This window comes from Dama dama, chromosome 28 (genome assembly GCF_033118175.1).
Source record: "Dama dama isolate Ldn47 chromosome 28, ASM3311817v1, whole genome shotgun sequence".
Classification (NCBI taxonomy): domain Eukaryota; kingdom Metazoa; phylum Chordata; class Mammalia; order Artiodactyla; family Cervidae; genus Dama; species Dama dama.
In genome coordinates, this window is record NC_083708.1 from 23,259,908 (window position 1) to 23,279,814 (window position 19,907).

Genomic DNA, 19,907 nt, shown 5'->3' on the forward strand with positions numbered 1-19,907 from the left:
TCAGACAAGGGAAACAAAAACAAATGGGACTATGTCAAACCAGAAAGGTTTTGCCCAGTGAAGGAAATTATCAACAAAATGAAAAGGCTACCTACTGAACAGGAGAAAACATCTGAAAATGATAAACCCACTTAGGGGTTAATAACCAAAATACACAGATAACTCACACAGTTCAACTGCAAAAAAAGCAAACAACTTGATTATAAAAGAGATAGAGGACTTGAGTAGACATTTTTCCAAAGAAGACATACAGACAGATATCAGACACATGAAAAGATGCTCCACATCACTAACTGTCAGGGAAATCAAAATAAAAACCACAATGAAAATTCACCTCACACCTGCAAGACTGTCTGTTATCAAAAAGACAACAACTAACAAGTGTTGGTGAAAATGTGATGAAAAGGGACTCCTCATGCACTGTTAGTGGGAAGGTAAACTGGTGCAGCCACTATGGAGAACAAGATAGAGATTCTTCAAAAAATTAAAAACAGAACTACCATGTGATCCAGCAATTCCACTCCTCCTGGTTATTGATCCAAAGAAAATGAAAACACTAATTAGAAAAGATACATGCATCCCTATATTCATTGCAGCATAGTAAGATATGGAAGCAATGTAACTGCCTATCACTAGGTGAAGAGATAAAGATGTGTGTGTCTATCTAGCTATCTACCTATAATGGAATATTACTTCTATCTATAATGGAATATTACTTAGTCATAAGAAAGAGTGATTTTTTGTCATGTGACAATGTGAATAGTCCTAGGGGGTTGTCATGCTAAGTGAAAAAAGTCAGAGAAAGACAAATACTATACAATTATATGTAGAATCTAAAAAACAAACCAAATGAACAAACATAACAAAATAGAAACAGAATCATAGATATGCAGAACAAACAGGTGGCTGCCAGAGGGGAAGGGTTGTAGGGTAGGAGAGAAATAGATGAGAGAGATTGAGAGGAACAAACTTTCAGTTGCACAATAAATGAGTCACAGGGATGAAATGTATTGTGGGGAATATAGTTATTAATACATAACATCTTTGTATGGTGATGGATTATAACAAGACATAAGGTGCTGACTTCTTTGAAATGTATAGAAATACTGAATCACTATATTGTATAATGGGAACTAACAGTGTTTTAGGTCAAATATACTTCAAAACAAATAAACAAATGAACACAGAGAAACAGAGATCAGATTTGTGGTTACCACAGGAAGGGAAGAGTGAAGGGGAGTTTGATGAAGGCAGTCAAAAAAATGCCAACTTCCAGTTATAAGATAAATAAGTACTATGGATATAATATACAACAAGATAAACATAATCAGTGCCACTGTATGTTACATATGAAAGTTGTGAAGAGAGTAAATGCTAATAGTTCTCATCACAAGCAAAAAAACCTTTTTTCTACTTCTTTAATTGTGTATCTATGTGAAATGATGGATGTTCACTAAATTTATTGTGGTAATCATTTCTTGATGTATGCAAGTCAAATCACTACACGATACACCTTAAAGTGATATATATCAATTATACCTGAAAACTGGAAGAAAAACATAATCACATTCATTTAACTATGCAATTTGCAAACCCAATAAATGTCAGGTAAAGCACTCTACAGGTTCACTAAGATAATCAAGGCTCTTCCTAAACAAATCTTACATATTTCATAGCAACATTAGAATATGAAACCACATGGAGTTCTTAACATTAGAAATAGTTTTTAAATTTCAGAATGCACACCTAATGAAGAGCTGGAAAAAAGGACCTATGCTGACTTGAGGCTAGGGTATTTTCTGCTGTTAGGTGTCCAGGTCCTAAAACCTGAGAAGAAGAAGATCCTTCAAATAATTCCTCAAACCAAACGGACCTGGCCCAATGCAACTGTTACTCTACAGTCACACATCCTAAAAATATAAATTAGAAACCAACGTGGTTCATCAGAAGGCAGAGAGACTTGGTTTCTCTCTTTTCCTGGCACTGGTGGGGTCTTCCCTACCCCTGCCCTTATCAATGGCTATCTTAAGCTGTGATGTGACTTAGCAGAAGAGCTAAGAACCATGTGATTTAAGTTTCCAGACCTCCCACTGCCTATGACAGGGGATGGTAATTTATTTCATACATTTGGTAACTGAGAAAGGAGAAGACTGTTTATGTACACTAGACGGAACAAAAATGAAAGGATTTAAAATAAAAAGTAAGAAAGATTAAAACATTAGTTCCTTGCTCTTAACCAATGTTTTGTTAGGATGGAGGGTGACAAGAATGACAGAAAAAGATGGAAAGTGAAATTTCCTAGAAAAATGTACAGTGATTAAGCATATTGGTGGATAACAGATGCTGAAAATCTTAATTTTCCACATGAAGCATAATTTATCACAGGTATTTATTGGTTTGTGCAAAATTTTCTCTACTATAAAAGTGAGTTCCTATTATAGGATGATGGGAACAGTTATCAAATATTCTCAAAACTGCTACCTTTTATAGAGGATTAAACTATTAAAAAAAAAAAAACCCACTACAGCATAAGAGTTCAATTCATTTGCAAGTAGTAATTAATCAGTTTTTTTTTTTGTATTACAGAAATTGCTAGAAAACATTCCCTGTAACCAAGGAAACAGAACTACAACTAAACTAACAAGGAGATCTATATGGTGCAGTGAGATGGAGTCATACTGTAGATTAAGTGTGTTAACATATTTAAGTGCTCACCCATATCCAGAACATATTAAATGCTTGATAATGAAAGTTAATAATAGCAATGGCTTAGATGGTAGCTAACCTTATTGTGCTGATCATTTCAGAACGTAGAGAAATGTTGAATGTAGTATACTTGAAACTAATATAATTGGTGTATGCCAATTATACTTCAACAAAAAAGAGCAACAGCTAACATTTAAGTTGACATAGGACTATGAATTTCAAAAGTTTCTATAAATCCTTCACAGAGAGAAAGTGTGTGTGTGTATGTATACATGAATGTGCATGAAAACAACCTACAGATGTGCCCTACCTAAATTTAATTAACAAGCAAAAGGTAATATGGGTCACAAACACTGCTTATAGTATAGCTGTTAATAATATCCACATGGAAACAAAGTCATGCGGTCACATAATACTGATGAGCCTTCAAGAGTGTGTTAATAAATTTCTATTAAGTCTATTAATTCTAAGAAAACCCTAGGAGTAATTCTGTACTTCTCAAAAAGTAGCAATTTTACTTCAAGCATTTACAATAAGAAATTAGCCATTTTCCACTCCTAGGATGCACAGAAATACAATACACACACACTCACTTGTTTGTACAGAGGGATGCATTTATTATGAAGAAAAAAACACTCTCCCTATTATGGGGAGAAAGATAGGGATTTTAAAAATGCCCTGTATTCTTTCAGTGAAAGACAATCATTATTAGCTAGCAGAATGCCACATGTAATATGCACTATTTAAATTAAATTTATAAAATATGAATATGCTAAATTTGGTTCACACCAACAAGAAGTACTATCCTTTACAGTATGTCCCCTAAATTGGCAATATTTATCAGTACCCAGAACCCTTACAAGAAATTTGTAAACACTTGATGTGGACACATCACTAGAAAATGAAATTCTCTTATTATCATTATGGCCAGATAAAAACATACAGATTTCTCAAGAGGCAAGTCAGGTGGTCTGGTATTCCCATCTCTTTAAGAATTTTCCAGAGTTTGTTGTGGTCCACACAATCAAAGGCTTTGGCATAGTCAATAAAGCAGAACAAAACATATTTGTTATAATTTAGAATCCTCTTCATCACTGTGTATCTATAGAATAAATGCAAACTCAAGGTAACTATGGGGCCTTTCAGGTAAGCTCAGTGGTAAAAATCTGCCTACTAAGCAAGAGATGCAGGTTCAATCCCTGGGTTGGGAAGATCCCCTGAAGAAGGAAACGACAACCCACGTCAGTATTCTTGCCTGGGAAATCCCATGGACAGAGGAGCCTAGTGGACTACAGTGCACAGGATCACAAAAGAGTCGGACACAACTTGGCAACTAAACAGTAGCAGCAAAGGTAATTATTATCTCTCAATTTCATATTATACTAGTTTATTTGAATTTATTAAGACTTATAAGTTTTACTATTTTGCTTAAGAACTAGAGAATTTATTCAGAGAAGGCAATGGCACCCCACTCCAGTACTCTTGCCTGGAAAATCCCATGGACGGAGGAGCCTGGTAGGCTGCAGTCCACAGGGTCACTAAGAGTCGGACACGACTGAACAACTTCCCTTTCACGCACTGGAGAAGGAAATGGCAACCCACTCCAGTGTTCTTGTCTGGAGAATCCCAGGGATGGAGGAGACTGGTGGGCTGCCATCAATGGGGTCGCACAGAGTCAGATACGACTGAAGCGACTTAGCAGCAGTAGCAGCAGAGAATTTATTTATTAGTATTTTCCTCCTCAGCTGACTTTTCTACTGCTATGAAAATAGCTATAGGTATTTTGTTGAGACAAAAGACTAATGCTGTCTAACCATCAGGTCCTAAGCCAACACTATGATAAACTATAATGTGCTTTGTACTAATTATGAAAAAGTGTTCCTGCTGAGCTAGCAAGTTGGAAAAGGTTTTCCTTACTCCTCAAGGACGAAAAAAACCCACAGCTTGGCCAGGAGAAAGCAGGCTGAATTTCAGACCTCTTGCCCTGCCTTTGAGAAAGACAGACTGCAGATGCATACTGCACAGCCCTAGCTAAACCATACTCATCTGCTTTCTTCTATATCCACGGATAGCTCAATGTTTCAGTCGTCAGTAGCTATTCATTCCTAACAAGCCAAGACTGAAGTGTGTTATAATAAAACTGACTGTTATAACTTCTTTCTCATAGTATTGTGTCTTAGCAAAAAGTACTGAGAGATGAATATGAATAAAAATGTTGGGAATTCCCTGGTGGTCCAGTAGTTAGGACTCTGCTTCCACTGCAGAGGACAGGGGTTCACCTTGGTTGGGGAATAAAGGTCCCACGTGCAGTGTGGTGTGGCCAAATTTTTTTAAATGTTACAGTACAATTTAAAAATATCTCACCTAAAGTTATTCTTTTTATTATTCCTTTGGTGTAAAACAAACAAACCAAACAAACAGGACACAATTTCTCTTCACTTTGACACTGGAGAATATGGTGAAAGGAGACAGTTAACAATTTCACTATTTACTCATTAAAGTTTCTAAATCACTAAACCACTATGCTTGATAAGTGCTAATAATTACAAAGTGTCAAATACCTACTGATTTAATTAGTTGAGAAAATTAGTTAATACATTCATATAATACTGAAAAATTTTTGTATAACCCCACGAATTTATAATTAACACTAAATTTTAAATTATAAAAGTTCTATGAAAAAAAAAGTTCTATGAAAGCCATTCATATGAATTTTATGACAGAGAAAGTCTGATTTAAGGATATGGATTTGAAGCATTCTTTAATAAATAAGAAAACATAATATGTTGTATAAGATACTGGGGCAATGAAAATAAATTATAAGTTGAAATAAACATTTCAAAAAGATGAAGGTCAGAATGAGAAAGCATAAGAACCAGAAGGCCCTCATAGTACTTATAGCTGATTGACGTTGTTGTGTAGCAGCAACTAACAGCAATGGAAAACAATTATACTACAATTAAAAAAAAAATACCATGAACACTTGAATACGGTTTTTAAAAAAGAAGGCCCTTTATAAAACCAATTCAACAATATTTTCCTTTACCAACAGAGATTTAATAAAGTTAAGTGATGTTGAGACTTTTTATTTTATTATTATTTTTTTCATTTATTTTTATTAGAGACCCAGAGCAATGGGAAGGGGAGGGAGGTGGGAGGGGGGATCAGGATGGGGAACACGTGTAAATCCATGGCTGATTCATGTCAATGTATGGCAAAAACCACTACAATATTGTAAAGCAGTTAGCCTCCAACTAATAAGAGACTTTTTATTTTAAAAAATGACAGCTGCCAGCTTAGGAGTTGAACATTTTAACAAGGGAGAAGTTTGAAGCATTTAAATGGAAAAGCACCAATATTTTAAATGCTCACCTACAGAGTTAGCAACTTCATTTCACAACTAGTTACTTTCATTTTGTTACCAAAAAACTTGGAAATAAAATCAAGAGATTATAGCAGGTACTTCTGATGTAACTCCACCAATGTTTACCAAGCTCACCCAAGGATTATTTAATTACCTATGGAATGAAGCTTCATTTGATGTTACAATTTAACATTTAATTAAGGACTCTGATTCTGAAATGATGTATTGAGTTACAGTTCTTGTCTGCTAGTGATATAATACTATGTTTGAGAGAAAAGATAACCTCAAGACATGATTTTTATTGCCCTATTGGACATTAACCAGTTTTGAACCCAACCTAGCCATCTTATTTTAACATTCCTTTTCTATAAACCCCAATTCCTCAAAATGCTCTTTTAACCAGCTTTATCATCTTACTGGTTTCCTCATCAGCCAGTTAATGTCTTTTACCAGTGTTGTTTCTCCTCAACCCCCACAGCTTTACTGAGGTATAACTGATATATAAAAATTGTGTATATTTAAGATGCACAGTGTAATAATTTGTTATACATTATGAGAAGATGGCCACAATCAAACTAACACATCTGTCATCTCACATAGTTCCTGTGTTTTTGTAGTTTGAATACTTAAGATTACTCTCTTAGCAAGTTTCAAGTATACAACACAGTATTATTAACTATAGTAACCATACTGTACACTAGATCTCCAGAACTTCTTCAGCTCACAACTGACCTTTTGTACACTCTGACCAACATCTTCCCATTCCATACGCTGCCCTCCATTGCTCAACAGTCCCAGGCAACAGTCCCAGAAGTAGAAACTTCTACTTTCTGCATCTATGAGTTTGACTTTTTTAAGATTCCACATATAAGTGAGATCGTACATATTTGTCTTTCTGTGTCTGGCATATTTATTCACTTTGCACAATGTCCTTCATGTTCATCCATATTGTCACACATAGGAGGATTTCCTTCTTTTTAAAGGGCTGAATAATATTCCACTGAATATATACAACATGTTTTCCTTACCCTTTCACCTGCTGACAAACGCAAGTTATTTTTTCATCTTGGCTATTGTGGCTAATGCTGCAATGAACATGGGCGCGCAGATATCCATCCACCTAGAAGTGAGACTGGTGAATCACGTGATAGTTCTATTTTCATTGTTTTGAGGAACTTCTACTCTACTGTTTTCCGCAATGGTTGTACCAATTTACATTCCCACCAACAGTGTATAATGATTCCCTTTCTCCACACCCTCAACAAACACTTCTCTCTTCTCTTACTAATAACATGCTAACAAGTGTGGGGCGTTATTTCTGGTTCTGATTTCCATTTTCCTGATGGTTAATGACAGTGAACACCTTCTCATATACCCGTTAGCCATCTGCACATTTTCTATGGAAATGTCCATTTATGCCTTTTGCCCACTTTAAAATCAAGGTATTTGGGTTCTTTTTTTTTTTTTTCTTGCAAATATTTTCTCCCATTTCACAGGTTGCATTTTCATTCTGTTGACTGTTTCCTTTGCTGTGTAGAGGCCTTCTAGTTTGAATGTAGTCTCACTTGCTTATTTTTGCTTTTGTTGCCTGTGTTTTTGGTGGCAAATCAAAAAATTCATTGCTAAGATCAATGTTGAGGAGTTTTTTTCCCTATGTTTTCTCCTAGGATTTATGGTTTCAGGTTTTATATTTGTTTTAATCCATTTGAGTTAATTTTTGTGTATGATATAAGATAAGGTTCCAATTTAATTCTTTTGCACATGGATATCTAGTCTTGTCAATACCAGTTATTAAAGAGACTATCTGTTTCCTGTTGTGCATTCTTGGCAACCCCGTCAAAGGTGAGCTAACTGACTATGCATGGGTTTATTTCTGGGCTAGACTCTCTACTCTCTTGTTCTTGTTTTGTTCTGGTGCAGATGTCTGCTTTCATCCCAGTACCATCCTGTTTTGGTTACTAGAGCTTTGTAATTTAGGTTGATTTCAGGAAGTTTGATGTAGCCAGCCTTGTTTTTCTTTCTCAAGAGTTCTTGGCTAATGTGGGGTCTTTTTCTGTCTATATGAATGATAGATTTTTTTTTTTTCTATTTATGGGGAAATGCCATTACAGTTTTTCTACAGACTGCAGTGATTCTATAGATCATTTTGGGTAGTATGGACATTTTAACAGTATTAATTCTTCTAGTCCATGAACAAAGGATATCTCTCCATTTATTTGTGTCTTAATTTCTTTCATCAATGTTTTATAGTTTTCAGTATAGAGGCTTTTCATCTCCTTGGTTAAGTCTATTGCTAAGTATTGGGTTGGCCAAAAAGTTTATTTGGGTTGTTACGGAAAAACCCAAACAAACTTTTTGGCCAACTCAATATTTTATTCTTCTTGATGCTACTATAAATGGAATTATTTTCTTCATTTATTTTTCAGATAGTTTGTTGTTAGTGTATAGAAATGCAGTTGATTTTTATACATAAATTTTGATTCCCAAACTTTACTGAATTCATTTATTAGTTCTAACAGTTTTTTGGTGGCATCTTTTGGGTTTCTACATATAAGATCACATCATCTGCAGAGACTTTTTTTTTTTTTTGCCGAGACAATTTTATTTCTTCCTTTCCTATTTGGATGCATAGACAATTTTATTTATTCCTTTCCTATTTGGATGCTTTTTATTTCTTTTTCTTGACTAATTGCTCTGGCTTAGATTTCCAGTACTAGGTTGAACAGAACTCAAGAGAGTAGGCATCCTTGTCTTATTCCTAATCTTAGAGGAAAATGTTACAGCTTTTCATCATTTAGAATCATGTTAGCTATGGACGTGTCATATATACCCTTTATTATGTTGAGATACATTCCTTCTCTAACTAATTTGTTGACAGTTTTTTTTTTTTAAATCATGAAAGGCTGTTGAACTCTGTTAAGTACTTTTTCTGCAAGTATTGAGATCATCATATGATTTTCATCCTTTATTCTACCATGTGGTGCGTATCCCAAGCAACTGTTGAACCATCCTTGCATCTCAGGGAGAAACCCCACTTGACCATAGTGTATGATCCTTTTAATGTGCTGTTGAATTCAGTTTGTAATATTTTGTGAAGGATTTTTATAGTTTTATGTTCATCAGGAATGATGGCCTGTTATTTTCTTTTCTTATAGTGTGTGTATCTGGCTTTGGTATGAGCATAAAACTAGCCTCAAAAAAGTAAAGGTTGGAAGTGTTCCCTTGTTCCAATTTTTTTGGGAAGAATTTGAGTAGGACTGGCATTAATTTCTATTTAAATGTTTGGTAGAATTCACTCATGAAGCTATATGATCAAGGGTTTTTCTTTGTTGGGAGTTTTTTGATTTCTGCTTCAATGTCCTTATTCATGTAAGTCTGTTCAGATTCTCTATTTCTTCTTGACTGTCAGTTGTATCTTTGTTGGTCAGTTGTATCTTGGTCAGCTGTACGTTTCTAGGAATTTATCCATTTCTTTTAGGTTATCCAATCATGGCATATAATTGCCCACAACTATCTCTTATGATTCTTTGCATTTTTATGGTATCAGTGATAATGTTTCTTCTTTCATTTATAATTTTAGTTTGGGTCATTGCCCTTTTATCTTATTTAGTCTAGCCAAAGGTAATTTTGGGCTTTCCAGGTGACTCAGTGGTAAAGAATTCATCTGGCAATGAAGGAGACACAGGAGATGTTGGTTCGATCTCTGGGTCAAGAAGATTCCCTGGAGTAGGAAATGGCAACCCATTCAGTATTCTCACCTGGAAAATTCCACTGACAGAGGAGCCTGGTGGGCTACAGTCCTTGGGGTCACAAAGAGTCAAATACAACTGAGCATGCACACACACAAAAGTAATTTTATCTTTTCAAAAAACCAACTCAGTTTTGTTGATCTTTTCTAACATCTATCTGCTCTCTATTTCATTTATTTCTGCTCTAATCTTTATTATTTCCTTCCTTCTGCTATCTTTGGGATAAGTTTGTTCTTTACCTAATTCCATGAGATATAAAGCTAGATTGTTTGAGTCTTTTTTTCTTAATGGAGGCATTTAGCACTGTAAACTTCCCTCTTAGTATTGCTTTTGCAGCATCAGGTACGTTTTGACATACTGTGCTTCCATTTTCTTTTGTCTCAAGGTCCTTTAAAATTTCTTTTTAATTTCTTCTTTGACCCATTGGTTGGCCACATGTTATAAAATCTCCATGTATTTGTGAATTTTCAAAGTTTTGTTATGTTACTGATTTCTAGTTTCATACCACTGAAGGTCAGGAATAATACTTGATATGACTTCAATCTTCATCAAAATTTTTTCTTGTCCCAACATTCTCCACCCTGGAGAATTTTCTATGTGCAATTGAGGAGAAGGTATATTTGGCTCCATTGAAAGAAATTTTCTGTATATGTCTGCAGGTTCACTTGGGGCAAGCTGTTATTCAAGTTTTCTATTTCCTAACTGACTTTCTGTCTGGATGACCTATCGTTGTTTAAAGTGGCATACTGAAGCCCCCTACTATTATCGTATGGCTGTCTATTTCCTATTTCAGTTCTGTTAATATGTGCTTCACATGTTTAGGTATTTTGATGTTTATATCCTCTGAATAAATTATTGTTGTTCAGTTGCTCTGTTGTATTCGACTCTTTGAGACCCTGTGGACTGCAGCATGCCGGGCTTCTCTGTCTTTCATCACATCCTAGAGCTTGTTCAAACTCATGTCCATCGAGTCGGTGATGCCATCCAACCATCTCGTCCTCTGTCATCCCCTTTTCCTCCTGCCTTCAATCTTTCCCAGCACCAGGGTATTTTCTAATGAGTCAGGTCTCCGCATCAGGTGGCCAAAGTACTGGACTTCAGCTTCAGCATCAGTCCTTTCAATGAATATTTAGGAATGATTTCCTTTACAGTTGACCAGTGTGATCTCCTTGCAATCCAAGGGACTCTCAAGAGTCTTCTCCAACACCACAGTTCAAAAGCATCAATCCTTTAGCACTCAGTCTTCTTTATGGTCCAACTCTCACATCCATACATGACTACGGAAAAAAACCATAGCCTTGACTATATGGACCATTGTAGGCAAAGGTCTCTGCTTTTTAATATGCTGTCTAGGTTTGTCATAGCTTTTCTTCCAAGGAGCAAGTGTCTTCATGAATTGATTTTATCATTATATGCTGATAGCCTTACCAGGATTCCCTTGTATAGGAGAAACTGCTTTTCTTTTGTTGTTTTCAAATTTTTCTCTTTGTCTTTGACTTATGACAATTGGATTATATACTGTGTCTTAGGTAATATTCTTTGGATTGATCTTGCTTGGAGACTTTGGAATTTCATGAATTTAAATGTCCACATCTCTCTCATGATTTAGTTAGTTTTCAGCCACTATTTCGGGCTTCCCTGGTAGCTCAGTTGGTAAAGAATCTGCCTGCAATGCAGAAGACCTTGATTCAATTCCTGAGTTGGGAAGATACCCTGGAGATGGGAATGGCAACCCACTCTTGCCTGGAGAATTCCATGGACAGAGGAGCCTGGCAGGCTACTCTCCATGGGGTTGCAACAGTCTGACACAACTTAGCGACTAAACCACCACCACCACAAGCGACTATTTCTTTAAATAAGCTTTCCTTCTGAAATGGCAACCCACTGCAGTACTCTTGCCTGGAAAATACCATGGACAGAGGAGCCTGGTAGGCTACAGTCCATGGGGTCACAAAGAGTCGGACATGACTGAGTGACTTCACTTCATTTCTTTCTTCCTTTCTGAGACTTCTACAATGCATATCCTCATTCATTTTATGACATCCTATAGGTCCTGTATGCATCCTCTTTTTTCCCTTTTTATTCCTTTAACTGGCTATTTTCTAATGACCTATCTTTGAGTTTGTGGATTTTTACTCTGTCTGATTCAGTCTTCCGTTGAAGCTCTCTACAGTTTTTCTTTTCAGTTCAGTCACTGTATTCTATTTCATTTAGAATTTATTTTATTCTCTTTTATAGTTTCTATTTTCTTATTTTGTTCATGTATAGTTTTCCTGATTTTGTTTTCTTGCCTGCATGTGTTCCCTTGAATCTCACTGAGCTTCTTTAGGATGATTATTTTGAATTCATTGGCAGACAATCTAGATTTCTTTAGGGTAAGTTACTGGGCTTTATTAGTTTCCTTTGGCAGTGTGATGGAGGTTTTTTTTTTCTGCCTGATTCTTTGTATTTCATATAGCCTTGTGATGATGCCTGTGCATTTGAAGGAAAAACACCTCTTCCTGTTTTTAAACACTAGTTTTGGCAGGTGAAGACCTTCTCCTGTCAGGTCCTTGGGGTGATGATATTGCCTCTGGATTGCAGTTGAATGGGGTTGGGGCAAGTTCACGTGGCTACTCGTGGGTCTGCTGCAGTGCCCATGTTGGTGGGGCTGTTATCAGGGTCTTAGGTGGGTGCGGATCCTGCCTCCTGGTCCCTGAGTGGAGAGGACTGCCTTCACAACCTTGGTTAGTAGGGCTGGAACTGGAACAAGGGTCCACTTTAGGGTCTTCAGTCGAGTTCAGGGGTGGTGGGCTTGTTACCAAGTGCATGTTTGGGTATAGCTTCTACGAGGTCTCTGGGCTGGGAAGGACTAGCCCTGGACTATAGCCAAGTGGGGCTGAATCAAGTCTGATATTTGCTTGACGGTCCAAAGTTGGGACCAAGGTCTGTAGGCCTGCCCTTATGAGTATGGATAAGTCTGTCTCCCACAAAGTCCCCAGGTGGGCAGGACAGCTTCCTGACTGCAGCTGGAAGGGGCTGAGCCTAGTCACAAAGCTTCTTTAGGGTCTGAGGTTAGGCTACAGTCACTGGGCCTGTCTCTAAGTGCACAAACAGGTATGTCTTCTGGCTGGGCAGGCGAGACTGCTCCTGGACCAAGACTGAGAGAGGCTGGAGCTGGGTCACAGCAGTTTCAGGGTCCACAGCTGAGACAGTTTCAAGGTCAGCAGGCCTGTTACCTAATGCATGGGTGACTGTAATGAGTCCACGGGGGCATGGCGGTGTTTCCAGGTCTGTTGCCAGGACCAAGGCTGACGAGCCTCCTACCTGGACCTGCCTTCTCAAATCAAGCCTTCTTGATCTTGGGCTTTGCAACCTCTTTCCTGGATCCCAAAGCACCCACAAAGGCACTTTTGTCTGTGGATGGCTGCCAAATGGTTACTTCTGTGGGGAGGTATGATGGGACACCTCCTATTTGACCATCTTGCTTATGTCATTCCCTCTGTGTTATTTCTATAGTTGTATGAGCCATTTTCAAACTTAAAAAAAAATTTTACTTTGATAGTTTGATGTGGTAGAGTAAGGTATTTAACACCAACTCTGTGAAACTTTAGGAATGAAGCAATAATCAACTTAACTTTATACTGGTATTAAGTATCCTTTTAAATCAAATATGTATAGAAGTGTAATTTTCCCCAAGATCCATGAATAAAGTGGAAATCAAGTACTTACATGTGATTGCTCTTAACAAGTTTAGTATAGATCTTTTCTGGCACAAATAAGAATCTAACCCAGATTTCCAATTTCATGAAATCAAATACAATATGAATAAAACCAATTCAGATCTAAAGAAATCAACTAGGAAGATCACACTTAAACAAACCAAATTCAAAATGCTGCCTTTCAGTAATCTCATAATTTCTGAAGGAAACACACAATCTTCTAAGGCCTGAACTCTTAGAGAGCAATTACTAAAAATAATCAGGATTTGAGAATAGCTAAGAAAAAATACTCTCATTGTTTCAACTTTGATAATAAAACTATGTGATTACTTGAATATTTTAACTGTATTATGGGTACTTTGGGGGCTTCCCAGGTGGCTCAGTGGTAAAGAATTCACCTTTCAATGAAGGACACACAGGAGACATGGGTTCCATCCCTGGGTCGAGAAGATCTCCTGGAGGAGGAAATGGCAACCCACTCCAGTATTCTTGCCTGGAGAATCCCATGGACAGAGGAGCCTGGAGGGCTACAGTCCACGGGGTCGCAAAGAGTCGGACATGACTGAGTGACAGACCACATGCACATAACACATACGGGTACCTTTTGTCTCTCTTTCAATACATATTTCAATCAATCGATGCCATTTTTAGCATTTTCTCCCCCAGTTTCTAGCACCACTTTGGATAGTCAGAAGGAAAGAGTAACAAATGTAACCTGAATGAAAACAGCTAAATAGAAAACTGGCAGCGCTGTGATTCCACTCACCTCCCCACGCAGTGGCGCCTCCTGAAGGTGGTGCTGGTGCTGGTGCTGCTGCCCCTGCCCCTGCCGGGGAGAAGTCTGGCTGGAGGTCCAGGAGATCGCTAGACGGTTTCGAAGTGCTGAAAGGCAAATATCACTTTACAATCAGATTTTTGAAATTCTAAAATGTAGAGATGTTTTTCAAATAAAGACTTAGGCAGAAAACGTCACAGATTTTGGATATTTTAAATCCAGCAAGAGAATAATATTTGTGAAAGTACAGCAGTAAAGCACATGTTCCTCTACACCAAGAGCTGGCCGACTACCTCCGTCAAGGGCCAGATGCTAAGCATCTAAGGTTTGTGGGCTAGACAGCCTCTGTCACTACTTGACTCTGCCAGTGCAGCATGAAAACAGACACAGTGTGTAAACAAACAAACATGCCTTTGTTGCAATAAAAATTTATTTACAAAGACAGGAGGCTAGATCTGATCTATGGGCCATCGTCTGCCAACTCCTGCTCCACAGATAACAAAGTTAAATCACACTTCAAGCAATGGCTTACTCAGCGAATCATAGAGCAGAAAGAAAAAGGGAAAATCTAAATGCCTCAAAGTAAGGGGGAATTTTAAACATGTTATATCCACTGGGTAGCATCTGAAATGCTGATTATGAAGACTCTGACAAAAGGAAACATGCTCCAAATATTAAAGAGAATTATTGGTAATTTTTTCCTTTTCTCTATTTCCTAAATTTTTTTGTATTTTTTTTTTTTGTATCATGGTAAATAATTCTTATCTTGAAAAGAAGAATTTATTTATAAACCAAAGAACACTAAAATGAATAATCACTATTGTACCTTTTTTCTACATTAAATTGCAACATGTTAAGTTGGCCTGTAAGAGGCCTCATCCATAAACAATTCCATATTTTTTCACTCTTACTCAGATGGGGCTGTACTTTCCAAAGCTCTTTCATCTATAGAAGTTCCAAGAAAGAGCCTAGAGCTTTGCTATTCAAAGTATGATCTCCAAACTAACAGCATCTCGGGATCTTGTTAGAAATGCAAAGTCCCAGGCTTACCCCATATCTACTATATCAGAGTCTTCATTTTAATGGGACCCCAGGTGTTCACTGTCCATTCCGGTTTAAGGAGCACTGGCTTAAAGGCTACGAGATCAGGTACTAAGCCATCAGGGTCCAGGTTCCCCAACCCTCTTTAAAAATAGCAGTTCAATCCCTATCTGTTTTACATATTAGATTTGCAAGTAATATTCTTTGAAACTTGCCTAGTTTTGATATCTATTTCATAAGTAAAACTGGTTTAAAAGCCAGAATAGAGAAACATTTATTATTAGGACCTGAATCAAAGCTTTTATAAGAAGCAATTTATCTTGGTATAGAGGCAGAAAGGACTTGGCCTTTCCAAGCCTGTGATTATAAAATTAGAATTAAGTGAGTGGAGACCAACAGGCATAGTTTACGTGGATACGTTATGTGGATTTATTGTTCAGTTCAAAATTCAAGTCTCCAAGTACAGAGTATTCATAATCAGAGTCACAGACACTACAAGATGGGACTAGAATCTTGTCAAGGCAAAAGAACAAAACAAAGAGTTGACCTAAAATTAATACCTGAGGAAGCCTCTCTTAGTTGGGGCTCCCTTCTAGGCACCTCAGAGATTTCATAAACACAGAGCCATCCCCATCTTTCTCACTACTATTCTGACTTTTAGGTGCTATAAAAGCAATTAGGAGCATCCTGACAGTTTCTTCCTACAAGCGGAGTTTGAGTTCCTCATATGTACCACCTACTCGACTTACAATTGCATTTCACTTCACTTCATTTCATTTTATAGCACAAGACATCCTTTAAATTTCATAAAAGAAATGAATTTCAGAAAACACTGTCCGTATCATCCTTTTCAGAAGAACCTGAAATGTGTGCATCTTTCTTCCACTTTCTTTCCCAAATATCTGAGCAACAAGGCAATTCCCAGAGCTTAGGTCTTTCTTAAACTTTGGGAGGTACAAACTTAAATAACTGTATAAGGTGTAGAAGAACTTACTCCGTGTACCTGAAAATAACCCAAAACAGCATACATTCACTAGAACAACATTTCATTTTGTGAAGTCATTTGAGTTCAATACATAAAAATAAAATGAAAACCTCATCAAAAGATTAATAAACAGTTTGCTGCATTCTCATGAACTAACCTGACTGGTACAGCTGCCGATGCAGTTGCAAACAAATCAACTGGAGGCGATGTGTCAATAGTTTTAGCTGGTGTAGAATTAGGCGACGTAACAGTTGTGGCTGGAGAAGACTGAAAGGGAAGAGGCACAGCATGCTCTGGTCAAATCTGAATCTACAGGACACAGGGTGACAGGCCCCCCACTCTGCAGACCTACGCCATTTGGTAGCTCCTCATGGGAGGAAAAAACTCAAGAAAATTTCAAATTGAGAATTATAATAAATAATCAATAGTGGACAAAACATGTTTGAAACATTACAAGTTATATGTAATTTATATAGAATTATGACAAAGTATTTGTCCTAACATTGCAATGACTTCTATGCATATATTTATAATCAAAGCCAAATAATAAATTAGGAGCTTGGGATTAACAAATACACACTACTATATGTAAAACAGACAAAAAAGTCCTACTGAATATGTATAGCACCGTGAACTACATTTAACACCTGGTAATAACCTATAATGGAAAAAAAAACTGAAAAGAATTCACACACATATATAAAACTGAATCACTCTGCTGAACATCAGAAACTACTACCACATTGTAAATCAACTATACTTCAATTAAAAAAAAAATGAAGGCCAAACATATTTCCTAAACAAAAAATTAGTGGGAAAGATCTTGCTAGCTGCAAAAATGAAAAAAAAAAAAAAAAAATCAATTGCAATGATTGCTTTAAAACCAAGGCCATTCTTTTCTGCGTCTTAAACAGACTGCATGCAAAATCTTCTCAGATGCCTGTAACATCTAGAAACCTAACTTAAAAAATAGTTCACAGACAGGAGACAACAATCCCCAAACAAGATTCAAGTCACTGACAGCTTGAGGATAGACCTTCACTGATGTGAAAAGATAAAAATGTAAAAAGTGAAATAAAACCCAACATTTATTGTCCTAAGCTGGCTTAAGAAGAGGACCTGATAGTCAGCTAATATATTAAAAAAATAAGATGCTTGTATAGTAACTCTAATTCTATTTTTTTTAACTTGGTATATTTAATTTGCCTGTATTCACAAGAGAAAGATGAATGGATCATCTCAAAACAGTCCACTGATACTCAGTTCTGTAAGTGGAAATGAGACATAACAGCAAGCAAAATGCACAAAGACCAAGACCAAGCAAGGGCCATCAGCCACTGCTGTAACAGGACGTCTAATTTCAAGCAAACCAAATGTAGAGGAAATTTGAAAAAGAATAAATTAAGAAAAAGGACTGAGGAGATAAGCAATGTATAGGAGTTTTCAGACTTAAATAGTATCTATTTAATAGGTCCGTATAGTCAAAGCTATAGTTTTCCCAGGAATCATGTGCAGATGTTAAGAGTTGGACCATAAAGAAGGCTGTGTGCCAAAGAATTGATGCTTTACAACTGTGGTGTTGGAGAAGACTCTTGAGAGTCCCTTGGACAGCAAGGATATCAAACCAGTCATTCCTAAAGGAAATCAATCCTGAATATTCTTTGGAAGGACTGATGCTGAAACTGAAGCTTCAATACTCTGGCCACCTGAAATGAAGAACCAACTCACTGGAAAAGACCCAGATGTGGGGAAAGATTGAGGACAGGAGGAGAAGGGGAGAACACACGATGAAATGATTGGATGGCATCACCAACTCAACGGACATAGTTTGAGCAAACTCTGGGAGATAGTGAAGGTCAGGGAAGCCTGGCATGCTGTAGTCCACGGTGTCTCGCAAAGAGTGGGACACCACTTAGCAACTGAATAACAAACAGCTATTTGCCTAAGAATATGCTTCCCAGGTGGCTCAGTGGTAAAGAACTGTCCTGCAAATGCAGGAGGCCACAGGAGATGGGTTTGATCCCTGGATTAGGAAGATCCCCTGGAGGAAATTGCAACCTGATCCAGTATTCTTACTTGGGCTTCCCAGGTGGCTCAGTAGTAAAGGATCCACCTGCCAACGCAGGAGACATGAGACGCAGGTTCAATCCCTGGGTCAGGAAGATCCCCTGGAGGAGGACATGGCAACCCACTCTAGTATTCTTGCCAGGATAATCTGCGGAAAGAGGAGCCTGGCACTGTCCATAGGGTTGCAAAGAGTCAGAAACAACTGAGTGACTGAGTATGGGCAGAAGCACTAAGAATATAGCTAATAACGAATTCAAAATCCAAAGATGTGTAAGTGCTAAGCACTCAGCACTTCCAAAAAAGATAAAAGATAAGCCCAAGAGCAGTATGAACACTGCTGCTCAGAAAGGGTCAACTCAAGCTTTGTTCTTCACCAAAAATTCAAAGTTTCCAAACAGAATGTGAAAGAGTAACAAGGGAATAGAAACAACTGACAAAAACGAATTTGCATGCTGTCTGCTGTGGACACTGACAACTCTGAAATAAATTTGTGGTTTTTGTTTCAACTGACGCATGTAAATAAGCTTAGAAAGTGATGTTTAGGAAATACGAAGGAGGATGTACTGACAGCAATGAATCTACAAACAGAAATGCAGAAATGGTCTCCAAAGGCTTATTAAAAACTGCCTTGTAATAATAAGCTCTGAAGAGATGAGGAAGGGAGGAAAACAGAACCAAAATAATCCTGTTATTACAAAAAGAAAAAAAGTCAAAATTTGATTTGGCCAAAATGCCAAAACAGACCATCTTAAAAGGATTCCAGAATCTCATCACACTCTACCCGGCAGGCCTATGACAGAATTCTCCCACAGACATGATTTTAGAGTCAGCTGTGCAGCAGAATCACCAGGGAGCTTCAGTTGTTTGTCTGTCTGACTGTTGGCTCTCCCTGAGGGACTCTCAGGCAGATGGCCACGTATTGACAGGGTAGAGGGTGTCTGGGGTACCCTGGGCAGTCATAATGCCATCTTTCTTGTCTGTAATAATATTAGTTACATGACAGAAATTCGGCAAAGAGGAAAGAGCACATTTATCACATTTTTGCCTGAAAAATACAATGGCAAATCTAAACTACCAACCTATAGAACTAAATCACTCTTGTCACTGACAACCTAATCCTGTCTTTACAAGACGCTAAAGGAGAAAGGGAGTGGAGGGAGCTCTGACAGTTATTACAACAGATTGTCTAAAAGACATGTTTGGAAGGATACCCAATGACAATTGGTTTCGTTACCATTCCAGATGGCACTAGTGGTCAAGAACCCATGTATCAGTGCAGATAGACGTTAAGAGACTCAGGTTCAATCCCTGGGTCGGGAAAATCCCCTGAAGGAGGGCATGGTAACCCACTCCAATATTCTTGCCTGGAGAATCCCATGGACAGGGAAGCCTGGTGGGCTATATAGTCCATACTATCGTAAAGAGTCGGACACAACTGAAGCGACTTAACACGCATGCACCATCAAGGCAGGCACAACATCGTGTGCCTTATTTATCTCACCAGGCTATCATTCAGAGT

The 19,907-nt window shown here is 37.6% G+C and overlaps 1 protein-coding gene across 1 annotated transcript in view; it reads right to left on the bottom strand.

Moving 5' to 3' along the window:
• The window catches only part of SNAP91 (synaptosome associated protein 91), a 158,382-nt gene that overhangs the window by 51,301 nt on the left and 87,174 nt on the right, over positions 1-19,907 (bottom strand). Inside the window, exons 12-13 of the mRNA XM_061131620.1 lie at positions 16,479-16,588; positions 14,287-14,402 (exon numbers count right to left, since the gene is read on the bottom strand). Coding sequence (XP_060987603.1) covers positions 14,287-14,402; positions 16,479-16,588 — 226 coding nt within the window. The remainder of the gene's footprint in view (positions 1-14,286; positions 14,403-16,478; positions 16,589-19,907) is intronic.